At 33.9% G+C, this 26,820-nt stretch overlaps 3 protein-coding genes and 1 long non-coding RNA gene across 6 annotated transcripts in view; 3 read left to right on the top strand and 1 right to left on the bottom strand.

Annotated features, from left to right (window-relative positions):
* Positions 1 to 7,212, top strand: part of LOC134708463 (uncharacterized) — a 76,407-nt gene extending 69,195 nt beyond the window's left edge. For all 3 annotated transcript variants that reach the window (XM_063569015.1, XM_063569014.1, XM_063569016.1), the window contains 3 exons: positions 364 to 2,696; positions 4,090 to 4,177; positions 4,844 to 7,212. In XM_063569015.1, the coding sequence (XP_063425085.1) occupies positions 364 to 2,696; positions 4,090 to 4,177; positions 4,844 to 5,005 (2,583 nt within the window). In that variant the 3' untranslated portion in view covers positions 5,006 to 7,212. The remainder of the gene's footprint in view (positions 1 to 363; positions 2,697 to 4,089; positions 4,178 to 4,843) is intronic.
* Positions 7,213 to 9,705: 2,493 nt separating this feature from the next.
* On the top strand, positions 9,706 to 10,119 carry LOC134706135 (uncharacterized). The gene has a single exon (XM_063564842.1). It carries the CDS (start codon positions 9,706 to 9,708, stop codon positions 10,117 to 10,119), a length of 414 nt encoding a protein of 137 aa, XP_063420912.1.
* A 3,666-nt stretch (positions 10,120 to 13,785) lies between these two features.
* On the bottom strand, positions 13,786 to 14,730 carry LOC134705565 (uncharacterized). Its single transcript, XR_010105593.1, has 3 exons — positions 14,622 to 14,730; positions 14,183 to 14,461; positions 13,786 to 13,829 (listed from the first exon to the last, which is right to left on the bottom strand). It is a non-coding gene; the product is annotated as an uncharacterized LOC134705565 (long non-coding RNA).
* An 800-nt stretch (positions 14,731 to 15,530) lies between these two features.
* On the top strand, positions 15,531 to 22,682 carry LOC134708461 (uncharacterized). Its single transcript, XM_063569012.1, has 5 exons — positions 15,531 to 15,790; positions 19,478 to 19,547; positions 19,897 to 19,947; positions 21,798 to 21,941; positions 22,572 to 22,682. The coding sequence occupies exons 1-5, from the start codon at positions 15,617 to 15,619 to the stop codon at positions 22,619 to 22,621; spliced, it is 489 nt and encodes a 162-aa protein (XP_063425082.1). The 5' UTR covers positions 15,531 to 15,616; the 3' UTR covers positions 22,622 to 22,682.
* The last annotated feature ends 4,138 nt before the right edge of the window (positions 22,683 to 26,820 follow it).

The raw sequence follows: 26,820 nt of genomic DNA, 5'->3' as shown, positions 1-26,820 counted from the left end.
CTAGGGGAATTATATATTTTGGTCTGTGCCTCTGTTCATCTGTTTGATCGTCAGTCTGTCCTGCTTCAGGTGAAAGTTTTTGATTAAGTTGACGTCCAATCAACTTGAAACTTAGTACACATATAAAAAAGAAGATGTGGTATGGTTCCTTATGATATGATCTTTCTAATGTTAATGCCAAATTAGAGTTTGACCCCAAATTCAAGGTCCACTGAACATAGAAAAAATGATAGTGCAAGTTGGGCATCCATGTACTATTGGACATATTCTTGTTTTTGATGTTTTTGAATTATTGTTTTGTTGTTAAATTCAACTATACTAAATTAATGAAGGAAAGTTTTAATTTTTATGATTGTGTTCCAGGAGGATGACACTTACTTTAACAGATCACGGATTACAGCTGTTATGGATATGGGACATTCTGTTTGGATTGGTACAGGGGAGGGAAATATGATGGTATACGAAGTAGCAGAACACATAAACTTTAAAACTCCTACCACAGATATGTCTCCATCAATAGACACACCGTCAAGCCGATCAGGGAAATTATTTCTATCTCCTAGTCCCAGAAATGGTAGTTCTTTAAGTTCAAGGGGCAGGAGACGGAAAGACAGAGAAAGGAGTAGAAGTAAAAGTCCACGGGAAAGTATAGCAAAACCATCTTTCTCATTAGGAGTTGAGGAAAATACGGGAAAATGTATAGATAAAGTAGATAAAAAGCCACTCAAGAGAAGTCTGTCTAGTGAAATTTCTATTTCTCAATTACAAGTTAAGTCTTTGGAAGTTTCAAACCTTGCTTCTGATACCAATTCAACGGGATCTGTGACCCCTAAAAATATTTCTCCTCGTTTAAAACATCTAGAAAAGAAACCAGCTATTGAAAGAAATATCTTAGAAGAACGAGACAGTTCAACAGAAAGTTATGAGAAAGAGAGACGAGATAGTCATGATAGTGTGATAGAGGTTCGTAAAACTGTAGAAAATGATGAAAAAGAGGCTGATCAACCAGTGAATGAAAGTGAAGAGAAAGAAAAAATAGTTAAGGGACTATCTTTTGATTCTGAAGAAGGAGATTTGAAAATGGATGGAAATGTTGAAGAAAATCAACCTCAAGAAATAAGCCATGATGGTAATCTACAAAATCGACCTACTGACCTAAAGTTGAAGGTCAATAATAGAAAGAACTGGTTATCATCAAACAAAGCTAAAGGTCAAAACTTTATTGATGAACTTGATATTGCACTTACACAGTTAAATGGTGTTATAGACAAGGCTAAGTCAAGAAATGGATGTGTGTCCTCAGGTCAAAAGGTCATTGGAAAAGATGATGTGGTGCAGACAGACAAAAAGGATGAACTAAATGAAACAGAGGAAATGAAAATAACACAGAAAGGCAGTGAAGAAAACACACAAAAATATGCTAATGAAAAAGGATATCTTGAATGCAATGGTGAATCTAATTTGGAAGAAAATGTCGCTTTGGAAAAGAAAACTTTGTGCAATTTTGAAGAAATATCTCGACATCACAAAGTCAACACATGGCTCAGTTCACTTGAAGAGACAGAAAAGTTGGGAGAGTCTAATTCTGAACAGGGGGCAGAGCAAGATAATAACAGTTTGAATGAAAGTGGTTTTTCTGATTCAAGTATAGCACAAGATTCAGACAATATGAAATCTGAGAGTTCTAATGATAAATCAGACAAAAAGATTGAACATGATGCAGTGAAAACTTCCCCTGAAAAAACAAAGGATTCTGTGGACAAATTGGCACTAACAAAGAAAAACAGCGTTCAGTCAGATAACAGTAGTTGTAAAAATAGTGACAGTTCTTCCCCTCGGAGAAAGTCAGTTAACTCAGATGAAAGTTTTAATAACAGGGGTTCTAGGTTACGTACAAAGAGACTCTCTGAGAGAATGATTGCATACAATCATCGACAGAAGACAATGGAGAGGATAGAATCTGTCGACAGTGAAATGGCGGCTGCAGCTGCTAAAATAGGGTCACATGACCCAGAAGTTCAGTATAGACTTGACTTTTCTGGAATGTACATAGAAACTGATTCTGAAATGGATGGGGCTAGACAGTCAAGGTCAGATTCAATAAGTGATTTAAGTCTGTTAGAATCTCGTAGACAAAGTGGAATGGATGAACCATTCACGCCCGCAATGGATAAAGTATTTATGATGGAATTGAACAAATTAGATAATTGGACAATTGCTAGTGCTAGCGCTAGTGCAAGTGCTAGTAATTCAGCCGTCACCACTCCGGCAGATACAAAAATGTTAGAACTAATGCAGACACCAAGTCTGATGAGCAGACACATATCGGTAAATAAAGTAGCTCGTGAAAGGCTGGACTGGAATGATTTAAGTAGCAATAAAATTTCAATTACAAGTGGTCGTAGCTCTATGGATTTCAATAAGGTACAAGATTTTCTACGGACCCCAAGCATCAGCAGTAAAGCTAGCTCTGTTTGGTCGAGTTACGATGAGATATCAACTCCCTCTGTTAAAGATGATGAAGTAGATGCAGATGGTTTCGGAAGACGAATACAGACTTTAAGTGGATTGATTTCTCATACAACAAGTAATTCTTCTCTATGTAGCATGGTGGATTCACTATATACTGTGGATGTGACATTGCAGGCAAAAGTTAAAATATCAGATAAACCTGTGCGAAGCTTTGTCAAAACAAGGTGAGCTAGCATACAATATCAAAATTGACTTAAAGGTAGATTCTATTGACAAAATTTGATTTGGAGTTATTTCCCATGACTACAAAGATGACGGCAAACTGGTTGATTTTGTCATTTTAATAGCCAAATTTCAAAATAAAAATATGTGGTACATGCAAGCTTTTATAACAATCCTTAACAGGTCCTTAATGATGATCCATGCAAGACTTAATCAAATGCAAATTATATATTAGTCTAAAAGGTAGGCTTCAGTAAATCAAGTTAAATTTGGTTTATTATTAAACATGGCAGTAAAGGGAAATAACTCTAAATTTATGTCAAAATAAGTTTGACAGATCAGATGCAATGTCAATCTTTCAGAGTGGGTGATCCTCTTTTGTAGAAAACATTTTGGAAGAAAAAGGTGTAGAACCTTATTCACATCATTTTTTTTTTTATAGTATTGCATCATTCATTTCAAAGTTGTTTCTATAAACATCTTATTTAAATCAGTCACTTTTCAACTAAATCCAGATATTAGTAAATTACTTAACTAGGTCGATATATCAGGTTGTACAATATATAGGAATTCTGCACATTAACAAACAATGTTTTGAAAATATCTGGTATTTTAGAAATACAGACCACTTTTTATAATGAAATTAAGGTGAATAGGGTCACATGTCCATTGTCTTACCTCATTTTCATGGTTCAGTGACTAAAAAGTTAAGACTTTTTTGTTTTGCTTGAACTTTAAGCAAAAGGTCAACTATATTGAATGAATAGATTGATTGTGAGGTGTATAGTCTGCCTAGCATGGTTCATCTGACCTTGACCTCATTTGCATTGGTCAATGTTTACTTTTCCTGGTTTAGTCTTTTTATTAGAAACTATAAGTAATAGGTCGACTATATTTGTTCTATGAAAGAATTGTAGGCTGTATATGTCTGTCTGGCAGGTATCATCTGACCTTGACCTCATTTTGGTGGTTGATTGGTCAATGTTAAGTGTTCATGGTTAAATTTTCTTACATACTATAAGCAAAAGGTCAACAATATCTAATGCATAGATTGATTGTAAGGTGTACATGTCTGCCTGGCATGGTTCATCTGACCTTGACCTCATTTTCATTTTTCAATGTTTAGTTTTATTTGTTATGTCTGTTTCGTAGAAACTATAACCGTTTGAAGAGGTCAACTTAGTGTATTGAATGATTGTAAAATGTACATGTATTTCTTGTTTGGTTTATCTGATTATAACCTCATTTTCTTGGATCATGTCATGTTTATGTGATAGTTGTAGTAAAGCTTTGTATTTAGGACTATCAAAATAATATCATGGTTAGTAATGAAGGCGAGACTTGTCAGTGTATGCACTCTTATTTTATATTTTTTTTATATGATTATCTTAACAGGAGTTGTGGTGAGCCATGTGTTATAAGCTTTTCTGGTTGCTATGGAGATGATGAATCTGTTTTGAAATGGAGAAAAGAACCAAATGAGGTAAAGCCATTTTATTCTGTAGCAGCTATGTCCATTAATAATTTGTCTTGTTGCATCTATGAGAATTCCTGGTGTGGTAGCATTTGCTAAATATTGTCGTTTGTAAAAAGATATTGCAAGAGCCAGCTCATCCATGAATATTTTCTTCAATACCATTGGACAGAAATACTTCATTATTGGTCTGCAACTCAACAGTGATAAGCTGTAAAGTGTGTGTGCTTTTCAAACTGTCAGACAAAAGATAACCATTTTCAAATACTTTGAAAAAAATTAAATGACAAATACACCAAACTAGAATGGAAAATTTTAATTGGTAAGTCCCTTTCAAATGGCAAAATCAAAAACTCAAAAACATCAAACCAAATGATAGTAAACTGTCATATTCCTGACTTGGTACAGGCATTTCCATTGTAGAAATTGGTGGATTAAAACTGGTTTTATAGCTGGCTAAACTTCTCATTTGTATGACAGTTACATGAAATTCCATATACATTGATATTGACAACAATTTTAAACAAAACTATCAGTCATAATAGGTAAAAATGTCAAAAGAATAGGTCATTTAGGAGTTCAGATACTTTGCACAACAAGATGAGCATTCTTTTAAATACTTTGCAATTTTGTAATAATTTGATTTATATTTTATGCTAATATTGTCTTTTTTAGCGCTTGTGGACCAATGAACCAGTTTTAGTGATGTGTCCAAAAACCAAACAGACAATTTTACCATCATATATGAGAGGGAGATTCTCCAGTATTTCAAGTGGATCAAGTACTCAGAGTGGCTTTAGCTTTCATAGTGCAAATTCACAAAATAGGACCAATTAGTTATATAGGAATTCCATAAGTAAAAACAACAATTGATTCTTGTATATATTTATAGTGCTGATATTCAAACCATCTTAAAAACATTGAATTTGATTTGATGACACTAAATTTAATTTGATGACATTAAATTTGATTTGATGACATTAAATTTGATTTGATGACATTAAATTTGATTTGATGACATTAAATTTGATTTGATGACATTGAATTTAATTAGTGACAATGACATTGAATTTAACTAAATGACCATCAATTTAATTTGATGACAGTGAATTTAATTTATGACATTGAATTTAACTTGATGATATTGAATTTAACTTGATGATATTGAATTTAATTTGATGACATTGGATTTAATTTGATGACATTGAATTTAACTAGATGTAAAATATGCTAACATCATATTCCATAATAGTTTGTGTAAAAATAATCATTTTAGAATCTACAAAATCTAAGCATTTGTCTTTGTGCAATAGAACATGTATTCCTATCTGGATTAAGGTATTACCTTAGTATCATTATTTGTAACTTGATAGCTGCTCATAATTCTTGGGCATTCTGAAATATGTCTCAAAAACATGATTTGTATGATGGCATTGCAATTGAAGAAATTTATATCTACAAAATGTGTTTGTGTATTGAGGGTTTCATGCATGATTGACAGAATTGTATTCACAATATGTTGTTTAGATAAGGTTAGAGAATTGCAATAAACTGTGCAATTATATTTTATATATCAATATATTGTATTATATACTTTGACATTCCAGTATATTAGAAAATTTTAAATATTATTAAAAAAGTCTTCCATATATATTATTATATAATTGATGTCTTCCAGTTCAGTATATGCACGATTAATAATTTTATTGAATAATAAGGTTGTTTTCTGTAAATTTTGAATGATCTGTGCAATTGTTATAGATGTCTGATGAAAATGATAAGATGCATTATAGTGTTAATAGTTTTGTAAAATTTATGTCTCAAAATATTTTTATTATATAGGAGTACCATGTATGATATACATTTATAATCTACTTCTAATTAAATTGAAATAAGTCTTTGGAAATTGGAAAAGTCATAGCATTTATGATGTTTTTGCAACAACATTTATTTCACAGTTTTGACTTGATATTTTCATGTAATTTACTATTGAAATAAGTTATTGACAAACTTTGTATGTTAATAATTTCAATTTTGTACATGTATTATGAGCTCTTTATGAAAAACTGTCATTTGATGAACGGATAGATTGTTAAACATGCACGTATATGTAATTATTGTAAAAAGATTTGGTGAGGGGATGTTTAAACTTGCCGGAACATTTTGCAATAATTTATGTACAGAGAAATGTGTATTTATGTGATGTCTTGTGAAAATCTAGAATATTTAGTATATTTTTTTAAATCTTGTTCCTTCAAAATTCTGTTTGAATCTTCAAAAATAAGCAATTTTTGTAATGTGTTTGTTTAAAGTCAAAGCTGATGAACAAAATTAAACCAGATTGAAATTGTTTGTATTTTAAAGTACAGCTGATAGAAAACTTTTTTACTTGGACAAAAACATCACTAAAAATGTGACGGTCACTATTTGTCAATATTACAAAAATAAATAATTTAAGATAATAAATATCAATTCATTTGAAGACTTAGGGGGAGAGTTGTCTGGTTGGCACTCATACCACATCTTCGTTCCTATTAGGGGGATTAAATCTCAATAAACTGTGCCTTCAAATGTGTATGTATATATAAATATTATATAAAGTTTGATACTGTTTTTAGATATGTTGCAATATTTCTAGTCATTCTCATTTTTGTAAATAGAAAACAATTATTGGAAAGATCCAGTTGTTTGGTTGTTTGTTATTTCTTGTATGTAAGAATGGGAAAGAAGCAAAAGTTAAAACAAAAAATGTTATTTTAGCCCTGTTGTTAAAAAACTGTTGGGAAAGTTTTACTACTTGCATTGTAACAAATTCAGAAATATTTTTTGTTTTTATTTATGAGTTGCTTGATTTAAAGGTAAGAAAAAACTCTTCGGATTAAAATAGAGCCTTCAAATTATAAGGCTGGTTGCTGAAGAAGTCAAATGGTCACCTTCCAATAGGTCATATTTTCCATGTTAAATAAAAACTTCATGAACTTTGTCCTTATAGCTAGCCTACATTTATCTTTTAAAAAAATCAATTTTTTTATTTAAGTTTGGAATTTTTTTTTTTTTATAACTGCTATATCTAAAGATTTTTTGTTTAAAGAAACATTAAGAAAGAAATACAATTTTCTCAAAATACATTTGCTTCCGGTTCTCACATATTTAGTTGTAACAAAATGTTGGGTGTAAAGGATTATACTGTGATGGCCGTTGATGTGATATTGTTAAAATTGAGATAATCAAGGATCAAAGATGAGGGAAGTTCAGCTAGAAAATACCTTAAGTAGATTGTTTTTGATTGTTTGTTATTGTTAATTTGTCATGTCCATTGTTATCAGTTAGCAATAAATCTTATTGAATAAAAAATCTTATTTTTTGACATGAAAGGGTGCCTTGGACTATATTGTACACAGGTGTCTGTAAAAGGGCCTTGAACTTAATTGTAAGTCTCTGAAATGAGAAATATATGTAAAGGAATAATTTCAGTCTGACAGTCAAAATGAAGCAAAATATATTAAAGGAATACTCAAACTCATAAGACAAAAACATACTGACAACGCCATGGTGAAACAAATGACAAACAACAATATACACAACACATAAAACAAAAGACAAACAACAACATACACAACACATAAAACAAAAGACAAACAACAACATACACAACACATAAAACAAAAGACAAACAACAACATACACAACACATAAAACAAAAGACAAACAACAACATACACAACACATAAAACAAAAGACAAACAACAACATACACAACACATAAAACAAAAGACAAACAACAACATACACAACACATAAAACAAAAGACAAACAACAACATACACAACACATAAAACAAAAGACAAACAACAACATACACAACACATAAAACAAAAGACAAACAACAACATACACAACACATAAAACAAAAGACAAACAACAATATACACAACACATAAAACAAAAGACTGAGTAATATGAACCCAAATGAAAAGCAGGGCATGATCCCAGGTTCTCTGGTAGGAAAAGCAGGGCATGATCCCAGGTTCTCTGGTAGGAAAAGCAGGGCCTGATCCCAGGTTCTCTGGTAGGAAAAGCAGGGCATGATCCTAGGTTCACTGGTAGGAAAAGCAGGGCATGACCCCAGGTTCTCTGGTAGGAAAAGCCGGGCATGATCCCAGGTTCTCTGGTAGGAAAAGCAGGGCATGATCCTAGGTTCTCTGGTAGGAAAAGCAGGGCATGATCCCAGGTTCTCTGGTAGGAAAAGCATGCATGATCCCAGGTTCTCTGGTAGGAAAAGCAGGGTATGATCCCAGGTTATCTGGTAGGAAAAGCAGGGCATGATCCCAGGTTCTCTGGTAGGAAAAGCAGGGCATGATCCCAGGTTCTCTGGTAGGAAAAGCAGGGCAAGATCCCAGGTTCTCTGGTAGGAAAAGCAGGGCATGATCCCAGGTTCTCTGGTAGAAGCAGGGTATGATCCCAGGTTCTCTGGTAGAAGAAGCAGGGCATGATCCCAGGTTCTCTGGTAGAAGAAGCAGGGCATGATCCCAGGTTCTCTGGTAGGAAAAGCATGCATGATCCCAGGTTCTCTGGTAGGAAAAGCAGGGTATGATCCCAAGTTATCTGGTAGGAAAAGCAGGGCATGATCCCAGGTTCTCTGGTAGGAAAAGCAGGGCATGATCCCAGGTTTTCTGGTAGGAAAAGCAGGGCATGATCCCAGGTTCTCTGGTAGGAAAAGCAGGGCATGATCCCAGGTTCTGTGGTAGGCATGATCCCCTGCTCCCAGGTTTTCTGGTAGGAAAAGCAGGGCATGATCCCAGGTTCTCTGGTAGGAAAAGCAGGGCATGATCCCAGGTTCTCTGGTAGAAGAAGCAGGGTATGATCCCAGGTTCTCTGGTAGAAGAAGCAGGGTATGATCCCAGGTTCTCTGGTAGAAGAAGCAGATAAAACTGAATAAAAAATGCTACCAGCTATGTAACTGTGTCTACCACGAACACACACAGCTATGTCACTGTTGACTCCCAATAATACACACAGCTATGTCACCCTCTTTTTTAATGTCAACATGTCTTCCAATAATACACCCAGCTATGTCACTCTTTCACTGTCACCATGTCTTCCATGAATACACCCAGCTATGTCACTGTATCTCCCAAAAATACTACCAGCTATGTAACTGTGTCTACCACGAACACACACAGCTATGTCACTGTTGACTCCCAATAATACACCCAGCTATGTCACCTCTCTTTTAATGTCAACATGTCTTCCAATAATATACCCAGCTATGTCCCTGTTTCTTACAAGAATACACCCAGCTATGTCACTGTGACTCCCAATAATACACACAGCTATGTCACTATCTCCCAATAATACACCCAGCTATGTCACTCTTTCACTGTCACCATGTCTTCCATGAATACACCCAGCTATGTCACTGTATTTCCCAATAATACACCAAGCTATGTCACTTTCTTACAAGAATACACCCAGCTATGTCACTGTTGACTCCCAATAATACACCCAGCTATGTCACCCTCTCTTTTAATGTCAACATGTCTTCCAATAATATACCCAGCTATGTCACTGTGTCTTCCAAGAATACAACCAGGTATGTCACCCTGTCTTCTAATGTCACTGTGTCTTCCAAGAATCACACAGCTAATTCAATGTGTCTTCCAATAATGCACCCAGCTATGTCATCCTTTTTTTATGCCACAGTAACTTCCAAAAGTTCACCCAGCTATGCCACTGTCTCTTCCAAGAATACACCCAGCTATGTCACTGTGTCTCCCAAGAATACACCAAGCTATGTCACTGTGTCTCCCAATAATACACACAGCTATGTCACTGTGTCTCCCAATAATACACACAGCTATGCCACTGTGTCTCACAATAATACACACAGCTATGTCACCCTCCTTTCAATGTCACCTCAACTTCATGATCCCAGGTTCTCTGGTAGGTAGGAAAACCAGGGCATGATCCCAGGTTCTCTGGTAGGAAAAGCAGGGCCTGATCCCAGGTTCTCTGGTAGGAAAAGCAGGGCATGATCCTAGGTTCTCTGGTAGGAAAAGCAGGGCATGATCCCAGGTTCTATGGTAGGAAAAGCAGGGCATGATCCCAGGTTCTCTGGTAGGAAAAGCAGGGCCTGATCCCAGGTTCTCTGGTAGGAAAAGCAGGGCATGATCCTAGGTTCTCTGGTAGGAAAAGCAGGACATGATCCCAGGTTCTCTGGTAGGAAAAGCAGGGCATGATCCCAGGTTCTCTGGTAGGAAAAGCAGGGCATGATCCTAGGTTCTCTGGTAGGAAAAGCAGGGCATGATCCTAGGTTCTCTGGTAGGAAAAGCATGCATGATCCCAGGTTCTCTGGTAGGAAAAGCAGGGTATGATCCCAGGTTCTCTGGTAGGAATACAACCAGGTATGTCACCGTGTCTTCTAATGTCACTGTGTCTTCCAAGAATACACACAGCTTATTCAATGTGTCTTCCAATAATGCACCCAGCTCTGTCATCCTTTTTTATGTCACAGTAACTTCCAAAAGTTCACCCAGCTATGCCACTGTCTCTTCCAAGAATACACCCAGCTATGTCACTGTGTCTCCCAAGAATATACCAAGCTATGTCACTGTGTCTCCCAATAATACACACAGCTATGTCACTGTGTCTCCCAATAATACACACAGCTATGCCACTGTGTCTCACAATAATACACACAGCTATGTCACCCTCCTTTCAATGTCACCTCAACTTCACACAATCTTTACCTACCTCTTATCACAATCCATATCTGAATCCTTATTCTAACCCGACTCAAACCATAATTCTTATTTGATAGATAGGATATCGTTACATAGGGTTTGACAACTAAAGTAGAAACATTTTTCAATACGAGCTTTAAGCTTAAATGTTTTTAAAACGTAAAGCTGCATTGTCATAATTTGTCTTTATGTCTACATGAGAAGCCCAAGCACATCTTGAATTGATATTAATTCATCTTCTATAACAGAATTTGATCTGAAACATGTCATCTCATGAATTTATTGCATTACCGACAACATACTTCTTCATGAACTTATTGCATTACCGACAACTTACTTCTTCATGAACTTATTGCATTACCGACAACTTTCTTCTTCATGAACTTATTGCATTACCGAAAACTTTCTTTTTCATGAACTTATTGCATTACCGACAACTTACTTCTTCATGAACTTATGGCATTACAGACAACTTACTTCTTCATGAACTTATTGCATTACCGACAACTTACTTCTTCATGAACTTATTGCATTACCTTCATGAACTTACTGCATTAACGACAACTTACTTCTTCATGAACTTATGGCATAACAGACAACTTACTTCTTCATGAACTTATTGTATTACCGACAACTTACTTCTTCATGAACTTATTGCATTACCGACAACTTTCTTCTTCATGAACTTATGGCATTACCGACACCTTTCTTCTTCATGAACTTATTGCATTATCGACAACTTACTACTTCATGAACTTATTGCATTACCGACAACTTACTTCTTCATGAACTTATTGCATTACCGATAACTTACTACTTCATGAACTTACTGCATTAACGACAACTTACTTCTTCATGAACTTATGGCATTACAGACAACTTACTTACAATTTTTTGTGTTATTAAAATTTGCTGTTACAAAATCTTAGAAATTATTATAAATTAAGGAATGTATCTCCCTCATGCAAAGCTCTGATTCCTTTCACGAATTTGGCTATACTTTTTGGACCTTTTGGATTATAGCTCTTCATCTTTTATATATGCTTTGGATTTCAAATATTTTGGCCGCGAGCATCACTGAAGAGACATGTATTGTCGAAATGCGCATCTGGTGCAACAAAATTGGTACCGTTGATTTTATTACTTCTTCATGAACTTATTGCATTACCGACAACTTACTTCTTCATGAACTTATTACATTACCGACAACTTACTTCTTCATGAACTTACTGCATTAACGACAACTTACTTCTTCATGAACTTACTGCATTAACGACAACTTACTTCTTCATGAACTTATTGCATTACCGACAACTTACTTCTTCATGAACTTATTACATTACCGACAACTTACTTCTTCATGAACTTACTGCATTAACGACAACTTACTTCTTCATGAACTTATGGCATTACAGACAACTTACTTCTTCATGAACTTATTGCATTACCGACAAATTTCTTCTTCTTGAACTTATTGCATTACCGACAACTTTCTTCTTCATGAACTTATTGCATTACCAACAACTTACTTCTTCATGAACTTATTGCATTACAGACAACTTACTTCTTCATGAACTTATTGCATTACCGATAACTTACTACTTCATGAACTTACTGCATTAACGACAACTTACTTCTTCATGAACTTATGGCATTACAGACAACTTACTTCTTCATGAACTTATTGCATTACCGACAACTTACTTCTTCATGAACTTATTACATTACCGACAACTTACTTCTTCATGAACTTACTGCATTAACGACAACTTACTTCTTAATGAACTTATTGCATTACAGACAACTTACTTCTTCATGAACTTATTACATTACCGACAACTTACTTCTTCATGAACTTACTGCATTAACGACAACTTACTTCTTCATGAACTTATGGCATTACAGACAACTTACTTCTTCATGAACTTATTGCATTACCGACAACTTACTTCTTCATGAACTTATTACATTACCGACAACTTACTTCTTCATGAACTTACTGCATTAACGACAACTTTCTTCTTCATGAACTTATTGCATTACCGACAACTTACTTCTTCATGAACTTATTGCATTACAGACAACTTACTTCTTCATGAACTTATTGCATTACCGATAACTTACTTCTTCGTGAACTTACTGCATTAACGACAACTTACTTCTTCATGAACTTATGGCATTACAGACAACTTACTTCTTCATGAACTTATTGCATTACCGACAACTTACTTCTTCATGAACTTATTACATTACCGACAACTTACTTCTTCATGAACTTACTGCATTAACGACAACTTACTTCTTCATGAACTTATGGCATTACAGACAACTTACTTCTTCATGAACTTATTGCATTACCGACAACTTACTTCTTCATGAACTTATTACATTACCGACAACTTACTTCTTCGTGAACTTACTGCATTAACGACAACTTACTTCTTCATGAACTTACTGCATTAACGACAACTTACTTCTATGACATTTGTCTCTGCTGGAGAGTTGTCTCATTGACAATTATACAACATCTTCTTATTTTTATATTATCAACGGATGTGTATAACACGTGGAGCCAGATTTGCGTACCATAACGAACCACCTAAGATCACCCTCGGTATTTGATGGGGATCGTATAGGTCATGTTTTAAGTTTTCTGTGTTTTGTTTGGTAGATTGTTTTTTTGTTTTTTCGTTGTTTTTATGTTTATGCCGTTGACTTCGGCTTATGAGTTTAAATTCCTTTAGATATTTGTTAACACTCTTCTAGTTTCCATTTTGTGCCTGTATCTACCAATGTCTTCGTCCCAATATTCGTTCACATACTTTACAGTATGATGCAAGACTATCGACAAAAAACAATATCATTCTTCAATACCTCACATAACATTTATTGAATTAAACATCCTTGCCATACATCACCTGAAATGATAAAGGAGACTTAAAATTTCGTTTATTATATTATTTTTTTCGCAAGACAGCTATAAATGTAAAATTTTATACCAGAGACATATAATACAATTGTATTACGTCTCTGGTTATACAAGATATCGTACCATTGGTACTTGCGGATAGAGCAATTGTTTTCACCCTTCCCTTTTTTTCTTCCAAAATCCATTTTCAGTTTGTTTTTCATTTATTTCAATCAGTATATTCGAGTTTTATTGTATAATGTGAATAGATATAAAGTTTACTATCCAACGGTGTCACTGGTATAGTATATAAAAACAACACTAAGTTAAAACTCAAAAAATATAATCTTAAAAAATACTAACCCTCTTTTCACACATCTCGTCCCACGATAGGTGATCTGACACATCTCGTTCCACAACAACTATAATGACATGTATAATGTGAACCATGGTGGTGACACTGTGTGTCACTGTGACAATGAAGGTGAAATGTACATCTACATCCGTGACCAAACATATCATCGCCCCATTTAGCCCCAGGCTGGATTTCAGTAGTAGACTGGATGTCCTGTCTGTGCTGGCCGTGTCCTTTCCCTCTCTTTAAAATTGTATTTACACTTCCCTGTATCTTTTTTGATAGCACTGAGGAAAATAATCATCGTGAGTATATCATGAATAAGAATTGGTATTTGAGTAAATATTGACGTGGTGTACCATGGCAAATCAATTATACAGCAACCCGACGATACAATATCAATAAAAGTGACCCCGAGGTCCATAAATGAACATATTTGAAACATACCTGTTGAACTTATGAGTATAAGAATCACACAAACAACAAAGACTTTGTACGACATTTCTATATATATTTGTGTTTCTGTTTATTGAGAAATATACGAGATAAGAATGACGTTATGGAACTTTGACCTTTTGTATAATCTCATTCATCGAAATGACCATATACGAACTAGAATAAAAGGTGGACCGGAACTTCAACTCAACTTCTTACTGTTTGCAAGTGCGGAAACTATTTGTCACAAAATCCCCAGGTTTTTTTTCCCAGTTTGTAAATTCAAAAATGATAAGTTTACAATATTAATCTCTGGTTAATTACTCTTTCTGGGTTTATGTTATAGCAACGGGACAGAGCGGATTGGTTGGAACTCTTATCATTCTAAAGGTCTGGCGTCAAAATTATAAAAAAGTGCAATAAGATTTGTGCAAAGTATACAGTTATATTTCAACCAATCATGAAGTCCCCGAACATTTTCATCATTTGATTTGGCCGACCTGTTTCCTGGTCAGATGAAATTTCAAACGGCAAAATGGTTTGCTTTGTATCCAGATAATACATTTTGCGGCTTTAACAGCTAATTACATTCGAAATTATGATTTTTGTCAAAAAGGGATAATTTTGACATTTGACATTTTTTATTTTTTTATTTGGTACTTCTTTTGGTAAGGAGTTGACCTCATACTTTCCTGTGATTAGCGTTACATTTAAACAAAAGTTACAGGAAAAGTACTAGAAACATATATAAAATAAAGTTATGAGACTTATAAGGTCTTTCTTCTTCCTTGCTTAGGACTGGATTCTTAAAAGAATGTTACAATGTTACAGTTGGTAACTTTGTACCACTCGGAGATAAACCATCTTAATCGTCAATAACGTTGAATGATTCGTTCAACGTATCGCCAATGATCCCGGGTGCATTGTCTGCCACTGTTGCGTTTGCGTTATTGTCATGACAGCGCGTCGATAGAGGAGAACCGCTTCAACTACGGTACGTCGTAGGAATGGCTAATGTTTTCACGAAACGGACAGGGAAACCTAGATCCACGACGCTTGGGGATTTCTGTGGGCCAGAGAAAACAGCTTCACGTTTAATTCCACGAGCACATTCTCCAACGAGACTAGCTAACCCACATCCTGTTGGCCTGTTTTACCAACCCATAAGTAATCAGAAAAAGGTTTGTACCATACTATTTATAGAACCAAAGGGTATACATGTATTACATAGTGTAAAATATTTTCGCGCGAGTTTGAATTATGCTTGCGATTTTGATAAACATTTGTACTGCTAAGTATTTAGTTTTCTATGTAGTGTTTTATTGACTTTTCATATGTCTTTTCGGCGTTTTTCTTTTTGTCCATGGTGCTTTCTGTTTTCTTTGACTTGCTATTCTTTGTTGTCAACATGGTATCTTTGCCTTGTGTTCATTAGTATTAGAATTGTGTTGATTTGTTCGGATTTAAGAGCATCTTGGAAGATTATATCTCATGTTACAAGGTTCAGGTTACCAACTTTTAAATGATATTTCAAAACATATTTACAGAGAAAAAAGTAAGGTATCGTATACCGGTATTTTAACCTATAGCTGTACAATGTAACCTATGGAAGTGCAACCCGAGTATAAATCCCAATAACCGAAAATTATACCATAGCTATCCATGGTATAATTTTCACAATTATACCATGGTTTGGTGTATAAGGAATTCAAAAGAAAAAAAATGTCGAGACCTGGCCGCGGCCGCCTGAATTTTTTGATAGAAACAACAAAGTTAGTGTGGGGCCACTAAGCTAAACTGCCCGCTTTGCACCAGCTGAAATAAATTATTGCTTAGGGTGGGAATCGAACCCACATACACCAACTCTGTTGTCCTATATTTTAAATGAATCAAGATTCGCTCCCAGAACAAACAAAAAAGTTTAAAAATATGTTGATTTTCGGTTATTAAATGGCAAACTTTCTATAGGTTCCATGGTACAGCTACATTTACATGAATCACATCTAACCGTTTGTTTGGCAAGGCAAGATTTTTGGAGATGGAGGCGACAGGGAGCACAGCACGCTCCTTTTGAAGAACTTTAAATATTATGAACAAATAATCTTTTAATTAGTACTTTCAAAAGTTTGCTTGCTTTACCCCTCCCCTACTTTAAGGTCAAGGAACAGTAAAAGGGCTATGTCGCAGATTTTGCTAAAAATTTGCATACAACCTTGGCTCGTTGAACTTCAACTGAAAATCGAAAAAATAATACATTTACCTCTTTTATTATCTGAAAAATTGCAGATTGATTTCTTTTATCAAACACTGCTGACATGTAGACTTTAAATGAGGCTACTCTATGTTGGTCGTTAAAATTAGAAAGCGTTTGTCAAGTTAGGGAGCTACCATTTGATTTTTAGGGGGAAGGGGGGGGGGCTAGGATGAAATTTGAAACAAAATAGGCAGGACAGGAGTAAAAAAAAAGGCAGGATGAGCAACTTGGTAAAAAAAAAAGGCAGGATGAGCAACTTGGTAAAAAAAAAAGGCAGGATGACCATTTGTGTAAAAAAGTCAGGATAAACCAGTAAAAAAAAAGGCAGGACCGAATAGAGTAAGAAATAAAAAGGCAGGACAGAGATTACAACTAAAAAAATAAGCATATGGCAGAATTTGTTCCATCCATTGCTGCGCATGCGCCAGTTATCCAAGTTATTTAGTTATTATCGTTATAAAGAAATATATAGAAGAAAATTTTAAGAATTGAGATTTTATCCATTTGCATTGACGTTTAACTTTTTGCCGTGACATATTTAGAAAATTCAAAGCAGGATCTTTGAGTTGATTTTTTTTTAATTGAAATTATTCTAGGTTTAAGTCGGTCATTTTTAAGATAAAAATTAGTCACGACACGTATACAGAACCCATTAGTTATATTTGTTTGAATCATTTTTGTTGGATTTCATTATTTTTTTAAGCAATTTCTTACAGGAATTTTTTTTCTGCCGTGGTATCGCATTCAAGTTCAGACTTCAAATATTTGATTAATATTTTTTTCATAAAAAATAATTGTGATATAATCCGGTCATTTTTTACCTAAAAACAACAATTTTTCGGCAAGTTGACTGAAATTCGTGTACAACAAGCAAACGACGCAAGAGGTTTCATCCTAGCCCCCCCCCCCCCCCCCCCCCCCATAAAAATCAAATGGTAGCTCCCTTACTCTAAACGGGAATTTATATATGTTAGATATACTTCCCACCTCTAAATGAGCGATTTTTTTTTTAAGTATATCGTCGCATGTTAATGAATTTTATCGAGAACATTTTGAAATCCTATTTAATTAATGTACGCTATTGGCAAGAGAGGATGGGACTCCGGGATCGGGTGTTTTAAGCTCGGGATTTCGAAATTGACTCTTTCGGGTTCCGGGAATTTATTTTTTTCTTCGATTTTCGTGTTTTAAAACCCGGCATTACGTGATTTCGTGTTTTTAAACCCGGGATTGCGGAATCAGGACCCCTCCTACTCCTACCCTACCTCATGGACTTTTAGTTTAAAGTTAAAAGTGGAATAATTCATACAAACTCTCAGACAGATTCTTGTGAAATTAATTTCCTTAACATCATTAGTTAATATAAAAAAATTAAAACATTTCGAGCATTTTGAAAATAAATAATAAAATTAAAAAACCTACCCTTTGCAATTCAATTGTATGTAAGTTTGGGATTGCAGCAATCTTCCAAAATATCAGAAATCTGTACTAGAAAGTTCTTGTGTCCTTATCCAGAACATCTTTAACAGTTTTTTTCATCACCAATGTAAAGATGCATCCACCGCTGTTGAAAAATCTTTTTAAACTGAATACTGGCCGTTTCTGAAGCCCGTGCTAGTTTTAAAAAGTAGGCGGATCCTTAATTGAAAGGTCCGAAAAGGGTTATTTTACAGATTCTTATTAAAGTAATTTCGATGTAAACAAACACAAATATGTGAAATACACAATTTTTAACAGCGAAGAATGCAATAGGTTAAAACAGATATTTCATATTTTTTGGACAGTATTGTGGTGTTTCGTAAATTATACCATAGCTTTTGTTGAAACCCCTCGGCAACCTCACTCGACTCCGTCTCGTGAGGTTAATGCCGGGGTTTCAACAAAAGCTATGGTATAATTTACGAAACACCACAAAACTGTCCAAAAGATATGAAATATCTATAACATAAAGCCATCTTACTATGCTCTGTCTTGTGTACTTTAAGTTGTCTGTTTGTCTCTTTCGTTTTTAGCTTTGGCGTTGTCAGTTTACTATCGATCTATGAGTTTGAATGTTCATCTGGTATCTTTCTCCCCTCTTTTACTTCTTGATCTTTTTGTCTGCCATCATATGACTGATAATCCAAAACTGATGGAAACTAGAACCATTTAAGTGACATTCCGAAAATTCCGAATACATTGATGTTTTGCGATAATAAGCATTGTGTACAAGTTTCATTACATTTGGTTGAGACTTACTAAAGTTAGAGAAAGGAAACCAAGATTCAACATTTTTTTCCATTTGATTAGGGGCATAACTCCAGAATTCAAACCTGATTTTTGTTTTGTGGTAATACGCATTGATTATAAGTTTCAAAACATTTGGTTGAGACTTACTAAAGTTAGAGAACGGAAAACAAAATTCAACATTTGTTTTTCCATTTGTATAGGCGCATAACTCCAGAATTAAAACCTGATTTTTGTTTTGTGGTAATACGCATTGTGTATAAGTTTCAGAACATTTGGTAGAGGGAAACTAAAGTTAGAGAACGGACGGACGTACAGACGTACGGTAACACTTTAATTCCCCTCCTCTACGGTGGAGAAGTCCAATATTTATCTGTCTTTATTATAGAGTTATGGTATTTGGCATCCCAATTTCCAGAAGATAGACGTAAGAATTCCAGCGATGAAACGGCATACAAGTAAGACATTTTTTTTTCATATACGAGCAATGGCAAAAATTGTCATAAGATAAGATAAGTAAATTTAAAATTTGCGCCAAGGATTTGGTGTAAGCATTTAAAAAAATTGTTAACATAAAAAGAGTATCGAACGAAATAAATGTTGTGATTATTTTTGCGGGAATTAAAAATCTATTTTCAAATTTATACCATAGCGGTAAAAAAAAATACGATTTCAAATTGTCAAATGATTGTACACGGGGGACTTTCTAAGTTTGTTCTTCCCTGAATAGCAAATTTGATATTATTATGTTTCTGTAAATTAATGTTGTCTATGCAATTATTGAAAATATCTATTAATTTGTTGCAGAATGGGTTAATTTTTGTAATGGACGATACAGCTCACCATACTCAGAAAAAGGTACTGTGGAATTGTATTGTGGTTCATTGTTAAGTAAGAAATTTCTTGTTCGACTCTAGGGCAGTTTGTATGTTCAGAAAACACTAGCAAAACTGAAATTACGGCAGCATATTTAGGACCTCCGATAAATATTATTTGAATTATATATTAAGAAAGAAATCATTTTTTTTTCTTAAAACTTAGTTTTATTTACATATTTACATTTGAAATAAATCCGCGCATTATCAAGAAATGTCCAGTAGAAATCATTATTATCACAGACGAATTTTGTGGAATTAGTTATAACAGCTTTTGTCGAGCCTGCTACTTTCGCCGCAGATAGCTCGACATAGGGATGGTGATCCGGCGGCTGCTGCTGCGGCGGCGTTAGCTAATTTCTTAAAAGCTTTATATTTTAAAAGGTGGAAGACCTGGATGCTTCATACTTTGTATTAAGATGCCTCATGTTACGAAGTTTCCGCCAGTCACATGTCCAATGTCCTTGACCTCATTTTCATGGTTCAGTGACTTCTTGAAAAAAAGTTAAGTGGTATATGCGTACCTTGCACGGTCCTCATTCCTCATGCCCGTCAGACAGTTTTCACTTGACCTCGACCTCATTTCATGGATCAGTGGACAAGGTTAAGTTTTGGTGGTCAAGTCCATATCTCATATACTGTAAGCAATATATTCGGTGTATGGAAGGACTGTTAGCTGTACATGTCCACATGACAGGTGTCATCTGACCTTGACCTCATTTTCATGGTTCAGTGGTCAAATTTAAGTTATTGAGTTTTGGTCTTTTTTTATTATTCTGTATGCAATAGGTCTACTTTATTTGGTGTATGGAATGATTGTAATGTTTTCATGTCTAAGTGGTAGGTATCATCTGACCTTGAACTCATTTTAATGGTTCAGTGATCAAAGTTCTGTTATTGAGTTCTGGTCTTTTTTCTTATACTATATGCAATAGTTTAACTATATATCGCGTCTGGAAATAGTTTATGATCTATATGTCAGTCGTGCAGGTTTTTTTTTACATTGACCTGATTTTCATGGTTCATTGCTCAGTGTTAAGTTTTGTGTTTTGGTCTGTTTTTCTTAAACAAGAAGCAATAGGTCAACTATATTTGATGTATTGAAGAATTATTAGCTGTACATGCCTGCCTGGCATGGTTCATTCGTACCTCATTTTCATGGTTTATTGGTCAATGTTTAGTTTTCTTGGTTAATGTTTATGTGACAATTATTTAGGACTACCAACATAATATCAATGATTAGTTAAGAAGGAGAGACATTTCAGCATGTGCACTCTTGTTAGAATAGTAAAGACGAATCAATTGCTTTTGTAATTCGTGATACTTTATTAATAAACTAATCTTTATTTGTCATATAAGTAACATTATACTTGTGACATAAACAAAAGTAACAACAACAATAAAATAACTGAGTTGAACACACACATAATATCTATATATATAAAATTAAAACTAACTAAGAGTCCCCTGTCCTCAGCTCTAAAGACTGTTTTATATAGGAACCTGTTTTTTTCACTGGGTTTATATTAGAAGGATTTAGTAGGATTACTAGTTTTTGTGTATCAGATAGATTTGGAAACATAGGATTATCTATTGCCATGTCATTAAAAAGTTTTATACGTAAAACGTTATTAATTTATTAAAGTTGGTCCTATTAGCTAATTTCGCAGACTGCTAAAAAGTGAATAGTATTTTCACTTCTTGTTTATTTTTTGTTGCCGTTCAATACGGACCAACAATATTATACGATACAAAGCTGACGTTCTACACAATAGTCATTAGTATATCAATTAGCGTATTAAAAATGTAATTTTCGAGTCTATATTTAACCAGGAAAGGCACCAGAAATCATCTACGCAGAAGATACCACGTCGAGGGTTAGTTATTGTCCACCGTCGAGGTTTCCCGAACTTAATAAAAACCAGAACACAACGAGATATGGTCATTCACCCAACAGGGGACCAGTTATAGGAATTAGTAAGTAGTCACCAACAAATTGTCTTGACTTCCGATACGACTGTTTTCTTGACATTACTATCATTGTCTTTTTCCGTTTTAGCCATGTCACGAAATAGAAGATCCTTCATAATATAAGTTCCAAATGCATGTGGAAGTTATTCTGGAATATTATTTCCACTGGAATAAATGTAACAGTATATGTTGATTATGTTCCAAACGGAATAAATGGTATAGAATATTGGTTCCAACAGGAAAAACAATATGAGTGTGTATAACGATGTTTCCAGAGGAAGAACTTCCCTAGGCGTAGCAATTATATACATTGACACCAGTGATCTCTTTGAAACATGTTTTGTAAACACAAATTTCATTGTCTATAACTTTTAAATAAAAAGTAATCAGTTGTTTTACATGCATTCAATGCATATTCAAGTCAATTAACAGTCTGAAGTATTTTCAAAATTAATTCTTTAATGTTTTATAATTATAATTTTTTACTAATTTGAAACTTGATAAAGCTTCAGTGTGTATGCAACCTCGACGTTAAAAAATCAATGCATGATCCATTGCTATATATTGAAAAAAATAAGGTAAAAAAGTATTAAACAAAGTATTTTTTAATCTTATTTTCATTTTCTCTCCTTACAGTACCAAATCTGAAGCCGATAAGGTACCAACCAGTGAAAGATGACTTTTAAAAGATTATCTCGAAAAGAAGATGTTCAGAATTCTTTAGTCCAAATAAAATGGATATAAATATTTTTGTCTTATTACGACTTTTTAGTCCCTCTTCCAATAGGTTTGTGGATGGTCAATAGCTGTTCTCATGTATATACTCTGCTTTTCTGTTCATCATCATTGTGAGGGGAAGACAAATCAATTATCAATTGTGTGTTTGTTTGAATAAATACTTATATTGCAAATAAGTAAATAGTTATCAAAGGTACCAGGATTATAATTTAGTACGTCAGACGCGCGTTTCGTCTACATAAGACTCATCAGTGACGCTCATATCAAAATAGTTATAAACCAAACAAATACAAAGTTGAAGAGCATTGATGATCTAAAATTCCAAAAAGTTGTGCCAAATACGGCTAAGGTAATCTATGTCTGGGATAAGAAAATCCTTAGTTTTTCGAAAAATTAAAAGTTTTGTTAACAGGCAATTTATAAAAATGACTACATAATTGATATTCATGTCAACACCGAAGTGCTTATTCTTGGGCTGGTGATACCCTCCAGGATGAAACATCCACTAGCAATGGCATCGACCAAGTGGTGTCTCTTAAAAATCATCATCATTATAGTCATTGTTCTTTTACCATCTGCTAACGGTGAATCAACAGTTGAAAATTCACCAAGCAAATGTTAAAGGTTTGATATTTTGTAGTTTTGTTTTGCAATGACACATGATCAAATACGTTTATGCTCGAACAACAACCAAAAGTCAACTTACCACAGAAAAAAAATCATATCGCACCATTTAATGCTGAAAAATTGTCATTTTTATATTCAACCAAATTCGACGTTAATTTCGAAACAAATCATTTATATATACTCTTTAACACCCAATAACAGAAATTTTATTTTTATCTAGAAATTGACGAACACCTTACTATCAAAAGACGTGAAAATCACATTTTTTCCTCTCCGACAAATGATTCAAGTGCAGATCTTAAAACATCTTCAGATCGTACTTGTACCAAATTGAATACAAAAAAATAAAATTGAAAAATTGAAATAGGTCATGGTCACTGTTATTTAACAGCTTTTTGAAAATTTCAAATTTGCACCCTATATGCAAAAAGTCAATCTAAAGTCATTTTTGGCGATAAAAATATAAAACAAGTTCTACATACAAAAGATATTTTTATATAAATTGGTTGTTTTTATTTTGCTCAAAACGTATATATGTAGGAGAAACAAGCGCTATCTAAATGTGACTGTACATTTTTCTTGATTTTTTGTTTTGACCTTTGACCATGATGTTTAAAAAAAACGTGACCACGGCAGACAACGACGACAACGCTATTTCAATGAGGCTTGCTCCCCTCTTTCCAACGATATAAAATATAGCCGTGTGTTATTCCGTCAAGGCAAATCGATAAAATTTGTTTATTGGGCACCCTTCTATACGGGAGTGTTCATCTAATGGTTTTCCTCCAAACCTCCTGCAAGTGTCCATATAGTCCTGGTTCCTGGATCTGGTCTGTAAATCTACGGCAGTAGAATACCCAACTAATATTATCATGCAAGTTGATTAGTTTAAATAAGCTCATAAGAACGCAATCGAAAATCGTACTAATGGTAATTAAATTTAAAGTTGAAATATGAACACTCTAGTATAATTTGATTGTTTATTCGGATTAAAAAGGAGACATGTGCTCGTATTCCCTCGAACATCCTACATAACATATACTGTGAAAGTTATCATTTATTCTACGAGGCCAGGATTCTATATAGCAAGGGATTATTTGTGTGGAGCAAAGACTGTTTATCATTTTAAAGCAACTGAAATCACCCGGGTTTGTGGTTAGCATCGTATAATGGTATCATGTCGTCGTCGTCTGCGTCGTCTGCCTCGTCCGAAGATACATTTAGTTTCCGGACAATAACTTCGGATTTAGAGAATGAATTTCTATATAGATTTTTACCAGGAGGTCCTAGTAAAAATTTAAAGGAAGGTTGGGATGGATTTTGGGGGTTATGGTCCCAATAGTTTAGGAAAAAGGGGCTCAAAATAAGCATTTTTTGTAGTTTTTCAAACGATAACTTGTGTTTAAGTGAAGGCATCATTTAAGGATTGTTAACAATAATCAAAAGAAAAGTCGTCTCACTTTCCTTAATTAATAAACAAATCAAGACTTAAAGGCTTATGAATTGATATGCCTTACCTACATCAGATCAATTCAATTCAATTCTTTTATTACTTTGAGCAAATGATGCTCATCAGTACAAATATGATATATATGCAAATACAATATATCATAAATAAATACACAAAACATACATAACTGATATATGAATACATCCGAGAAGAGTAATAATCTATATTAAGTATTGGTAACTTATGACATGTCTGTTCTACGTTTAAATGCATGGAAAAGATATTTACAAAGGTTACATATGTCTTTTACATTTTCTGTGCCCAACAACTGTATAAGTTTAAATGACGATGGAAGCTTATAATAATATGGCTTAATATACTGCCTCCTAATTTCATTATAACAATCACACTGTAAAATAAAATGAAACTCGTCTTCTATCGTATTTAAAGTACAGAGAGTGCATTTTCTTTCTGATCTATTAACCCCGTGATATCGTCCTGTTTCAACAAATAAGTTATGTGAAGACAATCTTATTCTAGTTAGATACACTCTAAAATTCACATGTTTAGTAAGGTAAAATTGTAAACGAACATTATTTACACAGTATTTATATAAAAAACACTTTGGCGAGCCATCCAATAATTGATTCAAATATTGATAAGCTTGATCAAATATTCTAGTTTTGACAAAATACTTAAGAGTGTCATTTACAACTAAATTATCTTGGTTATACCAGAAGTCATTCAGATCAATCAGTGAAGAAAATGACCAAATATTATGCCATATATGGCTTCGGTACTATATACCTGGGTGAACAAAATCCAATGAAAATCTCAAGCTTTTCAAAAACTTTTATGTACTGCTTGTAACATATGTATATAAATCTTTGTGCATATAAATACATATTGTATATCAAATGCTAAAATAGATTATAGTTGCGTCAAATCTAATAATGATAAGGAAATTGATGTTGAATTAGCTGCTTGAGAACAAGGTATGCATATATAACTTTAATATGTAAATAATAACATTTCCTTACTGGTGAAATGAAATGTTCTGGTTTATACCTGTGTGACATGGTTTATACATGTGTGAGTGACATGGTTTATACCTGTGTGACATGGTTTATAGCTGTGTGACATGCTTTCTAACATAATAACCGAAGTGAGCACGATCACATACCCCATGCCCTCACATTGTCACTGTAGAAACACAATATCACCAGGTTCCTAAGTTCAAATACTTATAACGCTACAAAAGTCAACTGATAATTTTTTTCTTGTGAATATGCACATTTACATAGAATTGTTTTAACATTAAACTTCATAAAATTATGTTGTGTGGTGTCAGAGGAGGTACGATGAAACACGGTTGTAGTAGTATATTTAGGACACAATTCTACGTTCGAAGGGGCATAACTCCTAGAAAAATAATCGAATCGCAATTTCCTGTCGATAAGCACATTAACATACCGGCAGCCGTATGTCCATATTATTAAAAAGTTTCATGAAATTCAGTTTTGTGGTTTCAGAGGAGTTGCGATGACAAACTGTTGCAGTAGAATTTGTAGGTCAAAAGTCTATAAACATAAGAATCATGTATTTATCTTTTTAGATAGATATGACTTTTATTTACATAGTTTATAAGCTAAACCTTGTTAAGTAAAATAAGAATAGAAACATCTCTTTCTTTTTATATTACATAGCAACAATCTAGATCTATTATTATATATTTTAGTTATATTGACATAGAAATTGCAAATTTACAATATCTAACAGAATATAGTAATTACGCAACAATATTACTATCCAATATCGTACTAAATAGCCAAAGTGTAGTAGTATAAAACCCAAACAATTTGTTGCCCTATAATTCTCTGCACAGCAATTCGTTTAACATCCTCTTTTTGTATTGGAAACAAAAACTAACAAAGCAAGCAATACAAGGAATCTAGTCAATTTTGTCATACTTCAGTATAGTAATTGCTCAAGCATTGTATTGAAGACTGCTGTTTTCCTGGATTTTGTCATACTACAGTATAGTAATTGCTCAATAGATATAGGAAGATG

Source organism: Mytilus trossulus, chromosome 2 (assembly GCF_036588685.1).
Source record: "Mytilus trossulus isolate FHL-02 chromosome 2, PNRI_Mtr1.1.1.hap1, whole genome shotgun sequence".
NCBI classification, from domain to species: Eukaryota; Metazoa; Mollusca; class Bivalvia; order Mytilida; family Mytilidae; genus Mytilus; species Mytilus trossulus.
The sequence above is the reverse complement of the archived record's forward strand: the minus strand, read 5'-3'. Positions and strand labels throughout refer to the sequence as shown.

Excerpts from the sequence above, each read along its gene's own strand:
- LOC134706135 (XM_063564842.1), top strand. The coding sequence starts at position 9,706 with ATGTCTTCCAATAATATACCCAGCTATGTCACTGTGTCTTCCAAGAAT.
- LOC134708461 (XM_063569012.1), top strand. The coding sequence starts at position 15,617 with ATGGCTAATGTTTTCACGAAACGGACAGGGAAACCTAGATCCACGACG. Across the intron at positions 19,548-19,896 it reads AGCGATGAAACGGCATACAA|AATGGGTTAATTTTTGTAAT; the intron begins GTAAGACATTTT and ends AATTTGTTGCAG. Across the intron at positions 21,942-22,571 it reads GGGACCAGTTATAGGAATTA|TACCAAATCTGAAGCCGATA; the intron begins GTAAGTAGTCAC and ends CTCTCCTTACAG.